At 44.1% G+C, this 20,027-nt stretch overlaps 1 protein-coding gene across 1 annotated transcript; it reads right to left on the bottom strand.

Annotated features, from left to right (window-relative positions):
* Window positions 1-14,558: 14,558 nt before the first annotated feature.
* Window positions 14,559-18,713, bottom strand: LOC138853340 (uncharacterized). The gene is made up of 2 exons (XM_070089516.1): window positions 14,964-18,713; window positions 14,559-14,829 (listed from the first exon to the last, which is right to left on the bottom strand). Exon 1 carries the CDS (start codon window positions 18,677-18,679, stop codon window positions 15,545-15,547), a length of 3,135 nt encoding a protein of 1,044 aa, XP_069945617.1. The 5' UTR covers window positions 18,680-18,713; the 3' UTR covers window positions 14,559-14,829; window positions 14,964-15,544.
* Window positions 18,714-20,027: the final 1,314 nt, after the last annotated feature.

Raw genomic sequence — 20,027 nt, 5'->3', positions numbered from 1 at the left:
TTGTTTACACTGGCGCGCTCATACCCCCGCCCCCGCCCCGCCAACTTTGAAACAACTAACACCTTCCTTAAAATTAAATTTAAATTAAAATTAAAATTCTTTCTTTCTTTATTGGTATTACAATGTGGGGTTTACATGTTATAAAATGTTATTGCATCTTATAAAATATTTATTATAAAGAAGGCCACAAGTATGCCTAGGTAGTAGTTGAATGGTTCAAAGAACCGACATACTGTTAAATTAGACACATGTGCAACTAACCATACCCCCGGCCGGGATTGAACCCGCGGTCATAGAGTCTCAAAACTCCAGCCCGTTGCACATGTGTCTAATTTAACAATATGCCTAGGTAGACCTAATTGGCTTAAGCAGGACACAATAGATATTTACCCGATGGAAATAAATGGTATAAAATACCGACACAATGGCAATATAAACACAAATGCAGTATAATGTGATCCTTTATTGACTACGTTTCGCCCACACAGTGGGCTTTTTCAAGTCACAAACAGAACTACCTGGGGTGGAAGGAACGCGAGTATTTATAGTCCGGCTGAGGTCAGGTGAAGAATGCTGCATCTGATGATGTACCGAGTTGGGTTGTAGAGTCTAAAAACTTGGGTAGCTTGGGAAGGAGACTGGACAAGTTTGTGAGCAGACCTACAGTGTTCTTATGTGGGATAGCGATGAAGAAGTTTCTTGGCAAGTGGTTCAGCTATGTTATAGAAGCCACTATTCTGGTTGAAGTTGTCGGATATAGAAATAAGTGATGATTCCAGGATTCTTCGGTATTGAGTGTTGTCTTCTGTGGCGATAAGTCTTGAGTTTCTGTAGTTTATCAAGTGGTTGTGTGAATTGCGGTGTTGTACGCAGGCATTCCTTGTGTCGTCAGACCTGCTTGCGTATTGGTGTTCTGAAATACGTGTTTGGAGGTCCCTTGATGTTTCGCCCACGTATAACTTGTTGCAGTCATTACAAGGGATTATGTGATGAATGGTTTGAAAAACCGACAAGTTGAAGATTGAGACACTTATGCAGCATATGGGAATCTTTATTCAGGAAACGTTTCGCCACACAGTGTGGCGAAACGTTTCCTGAATAAAGATTCCCATATGCTGCATAAGTGTCTCAATCTTCAACTTGTCGGTTTTTCAAACCATTCATCACAACTGTCAGACACTGCAGCATCATGGGATCTTCTTACAAAGAATTCTTCAACGCTTGTTCAACCTTTGGACAAAGACCTACTTCGACTAGTGGATGATACCACTATGATCCCGCCTCCGTCTGCTTCAAGTCACCTCACTACAGTATATAAGCCACGTCTACGGCCCTATGCTGTACATTCTACAAGATTGATGGACTGAACACATCGACTCCAGGCTGAGGGACTGATTACCTCATACTCCTCCTCTCCTTACGCCTTCCTCTTTGTATTGGACTGATGAAGCCACTGTGTGGCGAAACGTTTCATGAATAAAGATTCCCATATGCTGCATAAGTGTCTCAATCTTCAAGGGATTATGTATACCCCTGCAGAGGATGGAGGCTTGTCCTGCCTACTACTGGTGATGTCCTTGATGGTCGTGGTTGTGGAGGTAGATACTTGGAATGATGTTTTGGCAAAGATGTTGGAAACATGTTTGGCAATGGAGTTGGTGGGAAGGACTATGTATCTCTTCTCGGCATTGTCTTCTCTGGGTGTGTTGAAGATGTTTAGTGCTCGCCGTCTGCAGTCTCTGATGAAGTGACGAGGATAGTGGAGTTTGGAAAATACTTGTTCAATTATGCCTGCGTACAACACCGCAATTCACACAACCACTTGATAAACTACAGAAACTCAAGACTTATCGCCACAGAAGACAACACTCAATACCGAAGAATCCTGGAATCATCACTTATTTCTATATCCGACAACTTCAACCAGAATAGTGGCTTCTATAACATAGCTGAACCACTTGCCAAGAAACTTCTTCATCGCTATCCCACATAAGAACACTGTAGAAGGTCTGCTCACAAACTTGTCCAGTCTCCTTCCCAAGCTACCCAAGTTTTTAGACTCTACAACCCAACTCGGTACATCATCAGATGCAGCATTCTTCACCTGACCTCAGCCGGACTATAAATACTCGCGTTCCTTCCACCCCAGGTAGTTCTGTTTGTGACTTGAAAAAGCCCACTGTGTGGGCGAAACGTAGTCAATAAAGGATCACATTATACAGCATTTGTGTTTATATTGCCAGATATTTACCCACTACCACGATACACAGCAATCCACAATTGCAGACCATACCAAGTTGGGGGTGGTACTGCAATCTATTACTCTAACCAACTATCTTGTATTAGCACCAGTTGCTTTAGTGATGAATATGGGGAATACATTTTTGCTAATTTTACTGTAAAAAAAAACTCAAGATGCCTATAACAATCGGTGCCATTTACCGGATACCCCACACAAACATCCCAAACTTCAGCGAGAATCTAAAGGCACTAATAACAAACAGACAAATGAACAAGCACCACCTTCTCTTAGCTGGAGACTTTAATATCAACCTTGGCCTACCAGATGATCAGACTGTAACTGATTTCATCAACAATATGAACAAAACACTTCTCATACCAACAATAACTAAACCAACCAGGCTGACTGAGACAAGTGCAACCATAATAGACCACATGTGGACCAATATACTAGCCCCCCTTAAATCAGGGATAATCACAGACAGCACTACTGACCACCACCCAACCTTCCTCTTAACAAACATTAGTAAGCCACCACTCGAATACAACAAAGTTTCATTTAGACTCCATGACGAGGCCTCAATAAGGAATTTCACAGCAGACCTAGAGACTGTTGACTGGCCTACAGAATTCTCCAATGCCAATGGTATTGACGATTGGACAGACATTTTTCTTAACAAAATACTTAGACTATACAACAAACATTGTCCTATAAAAACGAAACAGATCACGAATAAACGGCTCGGTTGCCCATGGCTAACCAGCAGCATTCTGAAATCCATTGATTAGAAACACCAATATGAAAAGCAATATAGACAGGGTTTAATACACAAAGGTATTCTTAAACAATATTCATCAGTTCTCACCAAAGTAATAAAGAAAGCCAAACAACTGTACTACTCCAGCAGATTCACTGACACAAGAGGAGATATAAACAAGACCTGGAAAACACTTTCCCAGATTCTGGGGACCCACAAACTGAAAAAAAACAAGAATATTGTCCTAACTAAACCTCATGAAACACCACTGCATCCCACTGATACAGCTAACAAGATAAACGACTTCTTCTCAAACATAGGATCTAATCTTGCCAGTAAAATCCCACGTACCAATGCCCGTGCCGGGGACTACCTAGATGGGAATTTCCCAAATTCCTTCTATCTTGTACCAACTGAGCCCATAGAAGTCACCGCAATCATAAAGTCACTTAAAAATAACTAGGGGAATCTGTCTCACGTCCCACCATTATTGTACAAGAGAGCGGCCCATGTCCTTTCGCATGCTATTACATTACTTTTTAACAAGTCACTAGAAACTAGCACTTTCTCGACACTACTCAAGACAGCAAGGGTTACACCAATACATAAATGTGGTGACCCTACAGATGTAAACAACTATAGGCCAATATCGAACCTACCATTGCTATCCAAAATCTTCGAGAAACTCGTGCACAGAAGACTATATTCATTTATAACGTCACAAAACATACTCAACCCCTGCCAATTTGGATTCAGGAAAAATAAAAAAAAGTACTAATGATGCAATTATAAAAATGCTAGACCTGCTTTACACAACATTGGAAAATAAGGAATATCCGCTAGGAATTTTTATTGACCTAAGAAAAGCGTTTGACACAGTTCACCATGGCATCCTACTCCACAAACTTGACCACTATGGTATAAGAGGCCATGCACTTGCATATTTCAAATCCTACCTTTCTAATAGGTATCATTTTGTCACCATTAAAGACACAGCCTCATCAATACGGCCACTTGATGCTGGAGTTCCGCAGGGAAGTGTCCTTGGCCCGGTGGCCTGGTGGCTAAAGCTCCCGCTTCACACACGGAGGGCCCGGGTTCGATTCCCGGCGGGTGGAAACATTTCGACACGTTTCCTTACACCTGTTGTCCTGTTCACCTAGCAGCAAATAGGTACCTGAGTGTTAGTCGACTGGTGTGGGTTGCATCCTGGGGGACAAGATTAAGGACCCCAATGGAAATAAGTTAGACAGTCCTCGATGACGCACTGACTTTCTTGGGTTATCCTGGGTGGCTAACCCTCCGGGGTTAAAAATCCGAACGAAATCTTATCTTATTTACATCAATGATCTTCCAAACATATCCCAACACCTGTAACCCATTCTCTTTACTGACGACACGACTTATGTCATCTCCCACCCTAATCTTGCCACCCTCAACACCATTGTTAACGAGGAGCTGCTCAAAATATCGACTTGGATGACAGCCAATAAACTTACACTTAACACTGACAAAATCTATATTATGTTTGGTAGCAGAGCAGGTGTTGCGCAACTTAACATTAAGATCGACAACACTCTAATTGCCAGACATAATGAGGGCAAATTCCTTGGCCTATACCTCGACAACAACCTAAATTTCAGCACCTATATCCAACACATAACAAAAAAAGTATCCAAAACAGTTGGGATCCTCTCCAAGATACGATACTACGTGCCGCAAACTGCCCTTCTCACACTATACCATTCACTTATATATCCATACCTCACCTATGCTATCTGTGCTTGGGGTTCAACTGCAGCAACACACCTAAAGCCAATAATAACCCAACAAAAAGCCGCAGTAAGAATAATCACTAAATCCCATCCCTGGCAACACCCTTCCCCCCACTCTTCATAGATCTAAACTTACTCCCTGTTCAGAACATCCACACTTACTACTGTGCAATCTATATCTACAGGACCTTAAATTCCAATATTAACCTTGACCTAAAACGCTTTCTTGATAGTTGTGACAGGATACACAGGCATAACACCAGACACAAACATCTCTATGACATTCCCTATGTCCGACTAAACCTTTACAAAAATTCATTGTATTTCAAAGGATCTAAAATCTGGAACACCCTACCTGAAAACTCTAGAACTGCAGACACACTCATCACTTTCAAAACTACAGTTAGAAAACATCTTATCTCCCTGATAAACCCCGACAACTAACTACATGATAACCACCTGTTGGTTCACAATTACACTCACTCACCCACTGGAGTTTACCTGGAGAGAGTTCCGGGGGCAACGCCCCCGCGGCCCGGTCTGTGACCAGGCCTCCTGGTGGATCAGAGCCTGATCAACCAGGCTGTTACTGCTGGCTGCACGCAAACCAACGTACGAGCCACAGCCCGGCTGGTCAGGAACCGACTTTAGGTGCTTGTCCAGTGCCAGCTTGAAGACTGCCAGGGGTCTGTTGGTAATCCCCCTTATGTATGCTGGGAGGCAGTTGAACAGTCTCGGGCCCCTGACACTTACTGTATGGTCTCTGACTATAACAAAGAAATACTAATCTTAATCTTAAAATAATGAATCCTAACTAGTCATAACTTTGCCTATGATACTCCAATGTAGACACTTTGTATTGTGCCAAAACAAAAGCATTCACATTGCTAAACTCACTAGCACGTTAAGAGACCATACAATAAATGTCAGGGGCCCGAGACTGTTCAACTGCCTCCCAGCACACATAAGGGGGATTACCAACAGACCCCTGGCAGTCTTCAAGCTCGCACTGGACAAGCACCTAAAGTCAGTTCCTGATCAGCCGGGCTGTGGCTCATACGTTGGTTTGCGTGCAGCCAGCAGCAACAGCCTGGTTGATCAGGCTCTGATCCACCAGGAGGCCTGGTCACAGACCGGGCCGCGGGGGCGTTGACCCCCGGAACTCTCTCCAGGTAAACTCCAGGTAAGAAATAATCTAAGTCTGCCCGAAATGCCTAGCCATGCTAGGTGTCCTAGTGGCCCCCTCTGTAATTAGTGTTTTATAACATGTAAACCACACAATATCCAAATCCTGTAAACCCCACATTGTAACCCTTATAGAAAATAAACTTGATTTTATTTTATTTGATTTCTTACTCTATACTGACACAACTTATTGATCATTCTGGTATTAAAGCGAGGTAGCTGTAGTGAGTAACTAGATTTACAATAGTGAGGTAGTTCAAAACATTTCAAAAAATAACAATTACTATATAAATTAATGGGAATGGTCTGGTCTTAGGATAATAGTTTTTATTAAAGCTCCTCTAATGGAGTGTCTTAGACAAAGTTATGACTAGCTTAACTAAATTTATTTAGGTACAGCCACACGTAAGTACAATTGTCATACATACTTTAACGTATGTGTAAATAGATGTATGTCGGTTCCTGCGCGATCCGAGTATGATATCCCCGCATTCCATAACATAATCCCCTTCAAGAAACCATAACAGTTTGAGCTATCTTCAGAGCACCTCACACAAATATTTACTCATTTAATGAAAACGTAAGAAACATGATAACTGACTTAGAAATGAATAAACACCACCTGATACTTGCAGGTAACTTCAACATTAACCACGTCCATGAACACGACCCACAAGTAATTGAATTCACTAACACTATGAGCAACTGCTAACTCTTACCATCTATAACCAAACTAACAAGAATCACCGAGACAAGTGCCTCACTACTTGACCATAACTGGACCAACACTATATCCCCACTAAGAGCAGATATTATCACAGATAACTCCACAGACCACTGACCCACCTTTCTCATAACATTATTATTATTATAATCAAGGGGGAAGCGCTAAACCCGGAGGATTATACAGCGCCTGGGGGGGGGGATGTGGAAGGTATTCAGGCTTAATTCGGGGAACTGGAGCACAGATCCAATTCCCTAAATCAAGAGCCCCTCACCAACATCAAGGAACCTTCCTTGAGGGGCTTTCTCATAACAAACTTATGTAAACTGACATTTTTGGGTTATCCTAGGTTCTCTACACATATGCTGCTATGCATGATAATCCATGTCACTGTATTTGTGTATACCTGAAAAAAAACATACTTATAAACTTACTAACTCCCACAGGACACAAGATCTCATTCCGACTACATGACGAGACATCAGTAAATAATTTTATGTAAGCATTGAATAACATTAACTGGCAAAGTGAGCTGACAGCCAGCAAAGTGAGCTGACAGCCAGCAAAGTGAGCTGACAGCCAGCCTCGATATTGATGAATGTGTCAAAAAACTTCTACAAAGAACCCAAAACCTCTATAACAGACATTGTCCAATAAAAACAAAACAAATCACAGCCAAGAGACTAAACAGTCTCTGGTTTACAAAGAGCATCCTCAATTCCACTGACACAAAACATCTATATATAAAAACAGTACGGAATAGGTCAAATAACTAAGGAACAGACGAAACGTTACTCGTTAACATTTACGAATCTAATAAGAAGGGCAAAAAAGAAAAAACTGTATTACGAAAACAGATTTTATGACATATAGGGGGATATGAAAAAAAACTGGAAAACCCTATCTGAAATTCTAGGATCTAGGAAACTGCCTCGAAACAGTGATTAACTTAACAAAACCAAACGAACCTCTCATCCAGCCGACAGATACTGCCAACAACCTAAACGTCTTTTTCTCGACTGTAGGAACAACACTAGCAAGCAAAATCCCAAACTCAAATACACAACCAAAAAACTACCTCACTGGTAACTACCCAAATACTCTTTTCTTAGTCTCAACAAACCCTACTGAAATCTCACTCATCAACAAAACACTAAAGAACAAGGCAGGAAACTCAAATAACTTACCACCACTCATGTATAAAAAAGCTTCTCATTTGTTTTGTCACCCATTATTGCAACACTTTTTAACAAGTCCATTGAATATTCCACCTTCCCATCCCTACTAAAGACAGCAAGGGTCACTCCGATCCTCAAAGGAGGCGATTCTACTGATTTAAATAACTATAGACCTATATCAAACCTATCCCTTCTATCTAAAATCTTCGAAAAAAAATAATTCACAAGCAAGTTGACTCCTACCTTGTATCCCACAACATACTTAATCCCCGTCAGTTTGGATTTAGTTTGGTGTTAGTTTAATATGTTTATTATGCACCTCATACCCATCCTGTGGGAGGTAGTCAAAAGATTACAGAGGTACACAATTGGTCCAGGGACTAGACTCCAAAGTTTTGATAGCTGAGCAAGTTACAGAGGTAATGAACTCACAATTTACAAAGGTAATGAACTCCAGGTAGGTGTTTGTGTTCTTGGACCACTACTCTTTCTCATTTACATCAATGACCTCCCCAATGATTCTAAACTACTTAAACCTGTTCTTTTTTGCAGATGACACTACTTATATCTTCTCTCACCCAAGCCAAACCATACTTATAAACACTGTAATTGATGGGCTACTAGAAATATCCACTTGGATGACGATCAACAATTTTGACAAAACCTACTTCATGGCTTGTTGTAGTGTTTTAGAATCTCAGGTTAGAGTGTTGAAGAAGGAGGTTCTACTTCTTCAGGAAGAAAATAGGAGGCTGAAGCTTCGCATAGATCGGTCTGGGAGTGAGTGTGAAATGGCCGGTGCTGGTAAAGAGGAAATGGTCACCAGCAGTGAGAGTGGCAGCCACTTTAAGTGGCAAGTGGTTCACAGTTCAGGAAGAAGGAAGATAAGGAGGGTTAATGGAGAAGATGTGAAGGTAGGAAATCGATTCTCTGTTCTCCAGGACGAGTGTACTTCAGTGGTTAGTGAGGTTAAAGGTATCACTGACTTTCCTGCTAATCAAGGTAAGAATATTCTAATTGTAGGAGATTCTCTGGGAAGATATATGGACCGTGCTTTCTGTAACAGACAAAGGGTGTGCCTCCCAGTAGCTGGTGTTGGTGACATAGTCAGCAGGTTGGATAATATTATGTCAGGTAATGGGAACAAGCCCATTATCTTAGTTCTGGGAGTAATGACACTGGGAAGGGTAGGAGACAGGAGCTACTGGATAAGTAGGGAAATTAGCTCTAACAAAAATGATCCCAAATGGATGAACAATAGATTAAAACATCTCATTGGTCAAAAGAGAGGCATATATAGGCGTATCAAAAGAGAGGATGGGCAGTTAAGAAATCAATATATTCAATTAAAGAGAGAAATAAAAAAAGGAATAAGAAAAGCAACAAGAGATTATGAGGCTAAGGTCACGAGGGATTCGAAGACTAACCTACAAGGGTTCTTTCAGGTATATATTTAGTTTAATATGTTTATTATGCACCCCATACCCATCCTGTGGGCTGTAGTCAAAAGATTACAGAGGTACATAATTGGTCCAGGGACTGGACTCCAAAGTTCTGATAGCTGAGCAAGTTACAGAGGTAATGAACTCACAATTTACAAAGGTAATGAACTCACAATTTACAAAGGTAATGAACTCACAATTTACGAAGGTAATGAACTCCAGGTAGGTCTAGTCACAAACATGACAAGTTACAAAGGTATTTACAAATTACAGAGGTACGTAATGGGTCCAGGGACTGGGCCCCCCAAAGTTTTGATAGCTGAACTAGGTACAAAGCTAATGAACTCACAAGTTACAAAGGTAATGAATCCTGTAAGAATGGTTATTTACGTTTATACATAGGTACAATCATGAACAAATTAGAGAGTAATGAGCAATTCACACTTCCACACAGGTATATAGAAATAAGATTTGGGACAAGATAGGCCCACTTCAGAGTAACTCAGGTCAGATCGCTGACAGTGATAAGGATGTGTGTGAAATTTTCAATTCTTACATCCTTTCAGTTTTTACCCAGGAAAATACTAGCGAAATTCCAGAAATAATAGATTATGTAGAACAGGACGATAATAAACTATGCACGATTGCGGTAACCAGTGACATGGTCCTCAGACAAATAGAGAAATTAAAACGTAACAAATCCCCAGGCAATGATGAACTGTTTGCAAGGGTGTTAAAGGAATGTAAAGAGGAATTTAGTATACCTTTGGCTAATCTTTTCAACATATCACTACAAACTGGCATAGTTCCTGATAAGTGGAAAATAGCAAATGTAATACCTATTTATAAGGCAGGTGACAGGTCCTTAGCTTCGAACTATAGACCAATAAGCCTTACCTCCACAGTGGGAAAATTTATGGAACCAATAATTGCGGAAGCAATTCGTAGTCATCTTGAAAGGCTTAAATTGATTAATGAATCATAGCATGGTTTTACAAAAGGGCGTTCCTGTCTTGCGAATTTACTAACTTTCTTCATTAAGGTATTTGAGGAGGTAGATCATGGTATTGAATATGATATTGTGTCTATGGACTTCAGTAAGGCTTTCTATAGAGTTGCACATCAGAGGCTATTGAGGTAAATACACAAATAACCCGCACATAGAAGAGACCATTTACAAAGTCACACTAACGAGAAGTAGAGCAGGACGGGTATATATAGGCAGGAAAAGGTAGTGGTAGTAGTAGTAGTAGTAGTAGTAGTAGTAGTAGTAGTAGTAGTAGTAGTAGTAGTAGTAGTAGAAGTAGTAGTAGCAGTAGTAGTAGTGGTAGTAGTAGTGGCAGAGATGGAAGGAAGTAGTAGTGGGGAATTAAGGAGGAGGAGCCAGTCAAATACAAAGAAAGGGGAGCACTGCAAGGGAGCTAGGTGCCCACAGAGGGAGAGCAAGAACACAGAGGTGGGGGGGAGGGAAAATAATGGAAAAATAATGAAGGAATAGAAACACAAGGCAAAAGAAAGAAAGACAACCCAGAAGAGAAAAAAGGAAAGAGGAAAGGGGAAGAGGGAGAAGAAGAAAAAAGGAGGAATCAGGTTAAGTCACCGTTGTTCTGAAGTTTGGAGCATTTTACAATGTAGTGGGAGAGGAAGGCATCTACAGAGACGAAGCCAGGACTAAGATTCATACAAGGAAAGTTGTGTATTAGGGAGAATTAAACCAGACGGCGACTGTTAAAGACCAGTCAATAGGATGGCTATGATCTCTGACGTGACAGAAAAGAGCATTGTTAGTGTCGGCAAGCCTAACACTATTTTCGTGCTCCCTAAGTCTGTCAGAAAGAGATCGGCCAGTTTCTCCAAAGTATTGAAGAGGACAGGAGGAGCAAGAAATAGAGTAGACACCAGGAACATCTGTAGAGGGAGGAGAGGTATGAACGAGATTAGTACGAAGAGTGTTAGTCTGGCGGAAAGTAAGTTTGATGTGTAAGGGACGGAGAGAATTATTGAGATTAGAAAGACCGGAAATGTAGGGAAGGCAGAGGACAGAAGAGTTCCCAGGATTAGAGAGTTTGGGAGAGAAGAAATTACGTTTAGCACGTGAGAGCGCAGAGTCTATGAAATGGGAAAGGTAGCCAAGATGGGAAAACGAATTATGAAGAGTGGAAATTTCTGCTGGAAGGAACTGAGGATCAAAGATGCGGAGGGCACGGAGAAAGAGGGAGATAAGAACACTTTTCTTGACATGGGAGGCATGATAGGAAAAGTAGTGAATGTACATGCCACTGTGCAAAGGTTTGTGGTAAACGGAAAAGGAAAAACCTGTATCTGAGCGGTGGACATAGACATCAAGGGAAAGAAGCAAGGAATTAGATTCCCATTCAGCTTTAAACTTTATGGAAGGGGCAAGATTATTAAGAGCTTCAAGAAAAGGTTGGAAGAGACTGGAGTCATGAGGCCACAGAGCAAATATGTCATCCACATAGCGGAGCCAGAGTGAAGGGCGCACATCGATGGTAGGAAGAAGAACAGTCTCGAAGTATTCCATGTAAAGATTAGCAAGGACAGGAGAGAGAGGAGAGCCCATAGCGACACCGAAGGTTTGAGAATAATATTTCCCTTGGAAGGAAAAGGAATTATAGTCCACACAGAGGCGGATAAGATCAAGAAAGACATCAGTAGGTATAGGGAGATGTAGAAACCCTTCATGGGCCTTCTCTCTAAGAAAATCAAGGACATCATCAAGAGGGACATTGGTGAAGAGGGACTCAACGTCAAGAATAAGCATCTTACAGGTCGAGAGAGAGCGAACCCGTTCAATGAAGTCTTGAGAGTGACGGAGGTGGGCAGGAGAAAAAGTACCAAGAAAGGGAGTGAGGGTTTTGGCCACCCAAGAAGCAAGAGAATAAGAGACAGAACCTCTAGAGGATATGACAGGACGTAGAGGAATATCAGGTTTATGAGTTTTGGGAAGGCCATAGAAATAGGGAAGAGAGGGACAGATGACACGAAACCGTTGAACAAGGTCAAAGTCAGGAGGACAGAGGTCGGAGAGAGTCCTTAGTTTCTTGTTGAAAGTTCTCTTGATGTGATCAAGAGGGTTGGAAACGAGAGGAGTGTAGGTGCGTGAGTCAGAAAGCAAGACATCAGCTTTACGGAGGTAATCCTCGCGATCAAGGATAACTACCGAATAACCTTTGTCAGAAGATAGTATGACAATGTTAGTGTTAGATTTAAGTGAAGAAAGGGCAAGTTGGTAACGGCGCGGAAGGTGGTGATTCTTAGAAAACAGATTAACAAGAGCAGGAAGGAGAGCGCCACGAAAAGTGGACAAGTCAGGAAGATTACGGGAACGAGATTGACGAAAGGAATCAAAAGAGGTAATCAGGGCAATACCAGCGCGAGGGACAGGCGAAGTGGCAAAGGAAAGACCAAAACCAAGAAGTTCAAGCTCATACTGGGAGAGTGAGACAGAAGACAAGTTAGTAACACAGTCAGTGAGGGAGAATTTAGACCAAGGGCTAGCTGAGATGAGACGTTGAAGTTCATTCTGTAGTTTAGAAGAATGAATTTGTGTATTCAGGCGAGCAGTGTCAAAGGCAATGGAAGAGAGAAGGTTACAGAGTTCTTGTGGTAGAACCGCAAAAAGAGCACGTTGACGCTGACGGGAAGTAAAGAAAGCATCTATTGAGGTAACTTAAGGCACACAGAATAGGAGAATTTTTTTCCTGTGTAGAGACATGATTAATAAATAGGCAGCAGAGAGTTTGCATAAATGGGGAGAAATCGGAATGGGGGCACGTCACAAGTGGTGTTCCACAGGGATAAGCGTTGGGCCCCTTGTTGTTCACAATCTTCATAAACGACATAGATGAAGGAATAAATAGTGACATAAGCAAATTTGCTAATAACACCAAAATAGGCCGTCCAATTCATTCTAATGAGGACATTAGAGCACTCCAGGATGATTTGAATAGACTGATGCAATGGTCGGAGAAATGGCAGATGCAGTTTAATATTGACAAATGCAAAGTTCTAAATGGTGGACAGGAAAATAACCATGCCACATAAAAACTAAATAATGTAGATCTTAGTATTACTGATTGCGAAAAGGATTTAGGAGTTCTGGTTAGTAGCAATCTGAAACCAAGACAACAGTGCATAAGCATTCACAATAAACCTAACAGAATCCTTGGCTTCATAGCAAGAAGTATAAATAATAGAAGTCCTTAGGTTGTTCTTCAACTCTATATATCTTTGGTTAGGCCTCATTTAGATTATGCTGCACAGATCTGGTCACCGTATTACAGAATGGATATAAATGCACTGGAAAACGTAGAGGAGGATGACAAAGTTGATCCCATGTATCAGAAGTCTTCCCTATGAGGACATACTGAAGGCCCTGAATCTGCACTCTCTAGAAAGGCGTAGAATTAGGGGGGATATGATTGAAGTGTATAAATGGAAAACAGGAATTAATAAAGTGGATGCAAATAGCGTGTTAAAAATATCTAACATAGACAGGATTCGCAGCAATGTCTTTAAATTGGAAAAATTCAAATTCAGGAAGGATATAGGAAAGCACTGGTTTGGTAATAGAGTTGTGGATGAGTGGAATAAACTCCCGAGTACCGTCATAGAAGCTAATACTTTGTGAAGTTTTAAAAATAGGTTGGATGAGTGGGTGTGGGTGTGTGTGAGTTGGACCTGACTAGCTTGTGCTACTAGGTCGGATGCCGTGCTCCTCCCTTAAGTGACGTGTCTGACCTCAAGGCATTGGCTTAAGCCGGTGGGAGATTTGGACTTGCCTCGCATGGGCCATGGGGCTGCTGCAGTGTTCCTTCTTTCTTATGTTCTTAAATCAAAATAGCATGTGGAGTTCCCCAATGTCCCTTATAATTTCTGTCATGTAAAACTACATGCCCATCAGTGTCAAGTGCAAACTCCTACTGTATACAGATGACAGTGCACTGTTAGTGTCAGGTAAAGACCCACAAGATATGGCTAATATATTATAAAAAAAGAAGCGCTAAACCACAAGGGCTATACAGCGCTGCTATAGTTAATGTAATAACACTAGAACTGGAGTCCTGCAGCAAATGGTTAGTAGACAACACCTCGGGAAAACTGAAGCCATACTCTTTGGCACAAAATATAAACTGAGAAGGGTAAATAATTTTAATGTCTGGTGTAATGGGGAACCCATCACTTCAGTTTCCTCAGTAAAATATCTGGGAATCCCCTTTGACCCATGTGTGAAAATTTGTCTGGGCTGCCTCCAAGTGAGTCGCCTACCCTGGCAAACTCTGTTGACACCGAGCTCTGAGATGGGTACCTCAGCCTCACAAGTGGCTTATAGGACAGATTTTTTCACAAATGATTGGTATTGCAAGAAACCTCGCCTGCATGCACGTATAAAGGACTAACTTACTTGGTGTTGCAGCATATATCCTGATCTTCAACTTCCTAAGCCTAGCTTTAGCCCCCTTGGACTTCCCCTTGGGAACCACGTGCAACCGGGAGCATTAATTCCTGCAATATTCAATCGTTATTAGTGTCCTGCCTGCACCTCAGAAATTCCTATATCCAAGAGGGTATGTATCCCCTAGTATAACTATGCAGACTCAGACGCTAGCTTCAGACGACTCTGAGACGCTGGTACTTACTGGGCATACTCTCTCTGTAGCACGCCGAGCCCTCAGTTAACTCAACCCACAAATCTCCTAAGTCACTGGCCAGATCCTACGGAAAAAGGTGAATATCTCGTCTTACTGTATGGGCTGATGGAGGAGATCATCTACGGTACATCGAGGTGTCTCTACCAGATTTCCCCAGGTCTCAGATGTGAAGACACGTGGGGGCGCCGCCTGATGTTCACGGCACGTCTTGTCTAGTCGAAGTCTATCGTAAGAAGGACGCTATTCTGTCTTTGTGACCTGCGCCCCGCCATTCAAGCTAGGGCTGCCAGTTCTCCCTAGCTAACTTATCCTAATGTTTGCCTACATTATCGGCCTATTACTACCTATGTTAAGGTCTTAGGTCTACTCTATCATTATCTACAGATGCCTTAGTAAACCTAATATTAGTGTATTACCAGTAAACCTACCTACTCCTTCCCTGAAGAGTAAATCTATAAATTAAATAAGCTTACCAACCGCCAACCAGAGAATGCCTTGCTTGTTTGGGAGGGTTTAAGGGTCGCTCGGCTCAGACGACCAGACGCTCATGCTGGATCTGAGCTGTGGAACTATTTGGACCAAATAAATTTCCACATCCTCCCGCCGGCGAAGGTAGGCGCTAAGTCTAGATCAAGTCTGCCTCCCGCAGGCCCCCCCCAGTGGGCCCTGGACTCGAGCGCCATTCGACGGGTCGTCCGGCCGCTCAGCTCGCTCAACCTCTGGTCTGATTTCTCATGTCCTGGTCCCACCGTGTGGACCTCGAGAGGCAAAAGCCTGTTGATGGGTCTTATAGTCTCGACACCGTTCATTCTCACTTTCACCATTCTCAACCGCCCAGCCTTGTCTGGGTGGGTTGACACTACCAGGCCAAGAGGCCAGTATGCCCTCGGCGCCTCGGATTCTACCAGCACCAGGTCCCCTTCACTTAGCATCATCTTATTCGCCTCGGGGTCGGCACCATAGAAATGTTCCCGCAAGGTTGTCAAGTAATCCCTGCGCCACACCTGGTTCCATTTGTCCAGGATGTTCACCAGTCTGTTGTGACTCCTGTGCAGTTCTTCATTGATGGGGGGACCATCTGGCCCATAATAATCCAGCTCCTTGGAAGACTGACTCAAAATTGCGGGGAAGGGCTCAATCCTTCTTCCAAACAGCATGTGATTGGGGGTGAGAGCTTCTTGCTCGTCAATCCCATTTTGTACGTAGGTCAGAGGCCTGTTATTAACTCTTGCCTCTATCTCAACTAACACTGTCCTCAGTTCATCACAGCTCACCCTCCTGCCGTGCAAGACCTTCCGAATGCACCTTTTGACTGTGCCCACCATGCGTTCATAGAATCCCCCTTGCCAGGGTGCCCTGGGAGCTATGAACCTCCACTCGCACTCTATTCTCTTCAGGTGTTCTCGTACTTCTCCGTCGTCCCTAAGATTCCTGAAAACTTTATCGGCCGCCCTAAAGCTTGTGCCATTGTCCGAGATAATCAATCGCGGGCACGGGAATCTGGCAGTAAACCTCCTGAACAACTTCACGAAAGTCTCTGTCGTCATATCTTCTGCCAACTCCAAATGCACCGCTCGAGTAGTGGCACAGGTAAACAGGCAGACATATACTTTCTGAGGGCCCTCCTTAACGTCTCCTGGGTTCTTCAATGTGATAGCCCCAGTATAGTCTATTCCTACAGTCTCAAAGGGCCTGTCACTATGTACCCGCTCCTGAGGCAGCGGTGGTGGACCTGGGTAGGGTAGGGTCCTCCCATCGTACCGCCGGCAGACCGTGCAACTCTTTAGCACCCTTTTGACGGCAGCTCGACCCTTCAGTACCCAGTAATTCTGACGTAGGCAGGTGAGGGTATCTCCAAACCCCCCATGTAAGGTCCTCTGATGGGCATCTTGTATCAATAGCTCTGTCGCCCATCCCTCCTTTCCCAGCAGCACGGGATGTTTGGCCCCATAGCTGAGCTCAGAGTTTTGTATTCTTCCCCTGCATCTTATTAGCCCCGCATGATCTAGGAACAATCCCAATGAGTGAACCAATTTGCTGTTCCCTGAGTCGTCATCGCTGGACACGCGTCCTGATGCCATAACCTGCTGCCGGGTCGCAAGTACTTCCAGCACTCCTGGAAACCTCCCCCTTTGGTACTGCCTTATCCAATATTCTCTGGGACCCACTAGAGACAACTGTCGACCCTGGCTTACCTTGTCATGCAGCTTCCTCACGAATCGAAATACCATTTCCGTGACTCCTATAAGTTTTCTCCACGAGGAGTAGCGCCTGGGGTCAAATAATTCAGTGTCGTGTTCCCCCGCAAAATGTACTATGCTGCTGATTGTCTCCACGAATTTCTGCTCCGGCCAGCAATCCCTTGCCGGTAACCAGTCTGGGCCTTTGAACCAAAGCTCGCCTTTACTCAACTTTCTGTGTGTCACCCCTCGGCTTATCAGGTCGGCTGGGTTTTGATCTGTAGGCACATACAGAATTGTTGATGTTGACTGTAGTTCCCGTATCTCCTTTACCCGATTCCTGACATAGGGGAGCTTAGACCTGTCATTCTGGACCCACTGTAAGGCCACCTCCGAGTCTGTCCATACATAGGTGTGTGTCACCCTCAGATTACTTAACACCTCCTCTACGTACTTACCCAGTCTTGCTCCCAGCAACATCGCTGTGAGCTCTAGCTTTGGGATCGAGCAATCCTTCAGGGGTGTCACCCGCGCACGACTGGTGACCAGATTGACTTGGTCCCCGGCCACCAAATACGCTACTGCCCCATAGGCCCTGGAGGAGGCATCACAAAAGACGTGCAAGTCATAATCCCGCCCGGTGCACCCGATGGACCTGGGGAATGTGAACTCGTGCAATTCCGCTAGGTCTTTGTTAACCAGATCCCACTCCTGGCAGACTGTTTCTGGCAGTGGGTCGTCCCAACCTAGGTTCAGCTCCCAGGTCTGTTGTACTAGCATCCTCCCTCGAATGGTGATGGGTGTCAACAAACCCAAAGGATCGAAGGCAGTCTGCACTTTGCTCAGCAAAGACCTCCTGGTCAGCTTCCCTTCCCCATCAGGCTTCCTCTTTAGCCTAAGTCTGTCTTCCTTGACTTCCCACTCTAGTCCCAACACCGATGTTACCTCAGGCACTGAGTAGCCAGTATAGTCATGTTCCACCATGCCCCGCAACGTTGGATTGTTTGTCACCCATTCTCTCAATGGCATGTTAGCTGAGAGCATCTCCTGATTAGACTCTCGGTAAATATCCATCAACAGCCTTTCATCTGAGGTGGTACCCTGCATGTTGTCTACATAAAATAGGGTCTTCAGTAATTCTTTAAGCGGGCTGTTACAGTTCACAAGGTGGTAGTCTATGGTAGCCTGTAATAGGAATGGTGAACTAGTGGCACCAAACAACACTGCCCTGAATCTATAGGTATCATACCCTTGCTTGGGCATCTCCCTGTTAGCCAGCCACAAGAACCTTGTGTAGTCCCTATCCTGTGGCTGCAACCCAATACGTAGGAAGGCTTTGCTAATGTCTGCCGCATAGGCGTACTGTTCCGTCCTGAATCTCAACAACACATCTGCTAATTTCTGCGTCAGGGAGGGCCCTGTGAGCAGACAGTCATTCAACGATGGCTCTCGGGGACTCGCCTGCGAGCTGCAGTTGAAGACTACTCTGATGGGAGTGGTTACCGACTCCTTGGTGACTGCCATGTGTGGAAGATAATGGGTGTTTTCCCCAGGGCTGGCATTGGGCACTTTCTCGATGAACCCAAGGGCCAGCTGTTCCTTAATAATATCATCATATTTCCCCACCAGACCCTTCCTGGTCAGGCTGTTCACCAATGAATTCAACTGACCACGTGCCCTCTTGAAATTAGTGGGCAGCGTTGGGTGGCCCGGTTTCCATGGGAGTCGCACCCAATACTGCCCGTCCCTGAACTGCACATGGTTCAAGTAATCTCGATACGTCTCTTCGTGTTCGGGGGGCGGCTGGTCACCTTTAATCCCTACTACATCCAGGTCCCATAGTTTATGGACCGGCTCACTGTCAGATATGCCAACTTGCGCCTCTGACAGGCCTTCGTGCACACCAATCTGCATCACCAGTACAGCCTCAGTCGCTGTAATACCAGAGCCCTCCTTTCCCGGGGTCGCAGGGAAGTGAGCTGGTATTCTGCCTCCTACGATGTACCCCGCTGGAGTCCTGTACAGGCCCACACCTTCCTTGATAACCCTTCTCGTAGACACGAACTCGTCTAGGTAATCCCCTCCTACCAATATGCCTACATTACTAACATTGTCTGTAGCAATGTCTGGTTCTGCTAGCTTCACACCCAACTCCCTCAAACGTTTGACTGCTTCAGCCAGTCCCCTAGTGGTAATGATATTGGGCAGCCTCTTCACCATCAAGGCTGAAATTTCCCGTCGATGCCCGGCTAACCTGACCGTCACATTGACTACTGGATAAGACCTGCGTGGGACTTCCCCACCAAACCCTTCCACCTTCATGTCAACTTTACCAACTGTCTCCAGCTTCAACCTAGTGGCTAGACTCTCTGCTATGAAGGATCTCTGTGCCCCACTGTCGAAGAACAAACGGGTTGTTTCAGACTTCTTCCCGTTCGCGACCACCGCCATTATGGTGGGCAAGGCCACCGAGCCTTGAAATTGCTCACCAGAACAAATTCTCGGTGCCGTACTCACCACACTCATCGTTACTTCTGACTTGTTCTTGCTCTCCGCCCTTTCTTGCGGTTTGCTCTCCTTAACTTGTGCTAATCCGGCATCATTAGGACACAGTGCACTGTGGTGCTTTCCCTTCCGGCAGCCCCGACACTCCCTGAGCATGGTGTTACAGTCCCTGGCAAAATGTTCTCCACAACACTTGAAACAAAGTCTCAACTCTCTTAGCCGTTGAACCCTTTGGTTATAGGTGGTGAAGCTTGAACACCCTGAACTAGCGTGTTCTTCATCACAAAACACGCACCGTCTCATACTGGCCGCTTTAGTGGCTTCTCCCTTGGCCCTGTGGGTGGAGGGTTCGCCCTGGGCATAATAC

This window comes from Cherax quadricarinatus, chromosome 28 (assembly GCF_038502225.1).
Source record: "Cherax quadricarinatus isolate ZL_2023a chromosome 28, ASM3850222v1, whole genome shotgun sequence".
NCBI classification, from domain to species: domain Eukaryota; kingdom Metazoa; phylum Arthropoda; class Malacostraca; order Decapoda; family Parastacidae; genus Cherax; species Cherax quadricarinatus.
This window is presented reverse-complemented; position numbering and strand designations above follow the sequence as displayed.

Bases quoted from the DNA above. Each gene is read 5' to 3' on its own strand.
- LOC138853340 (XM_070089516.1), bottom strand. From the start codon at position 18,679: ATGGCAGTCACCAAGGAGTCGGTAACCACTCCCATCAGAGTAGTCTTC.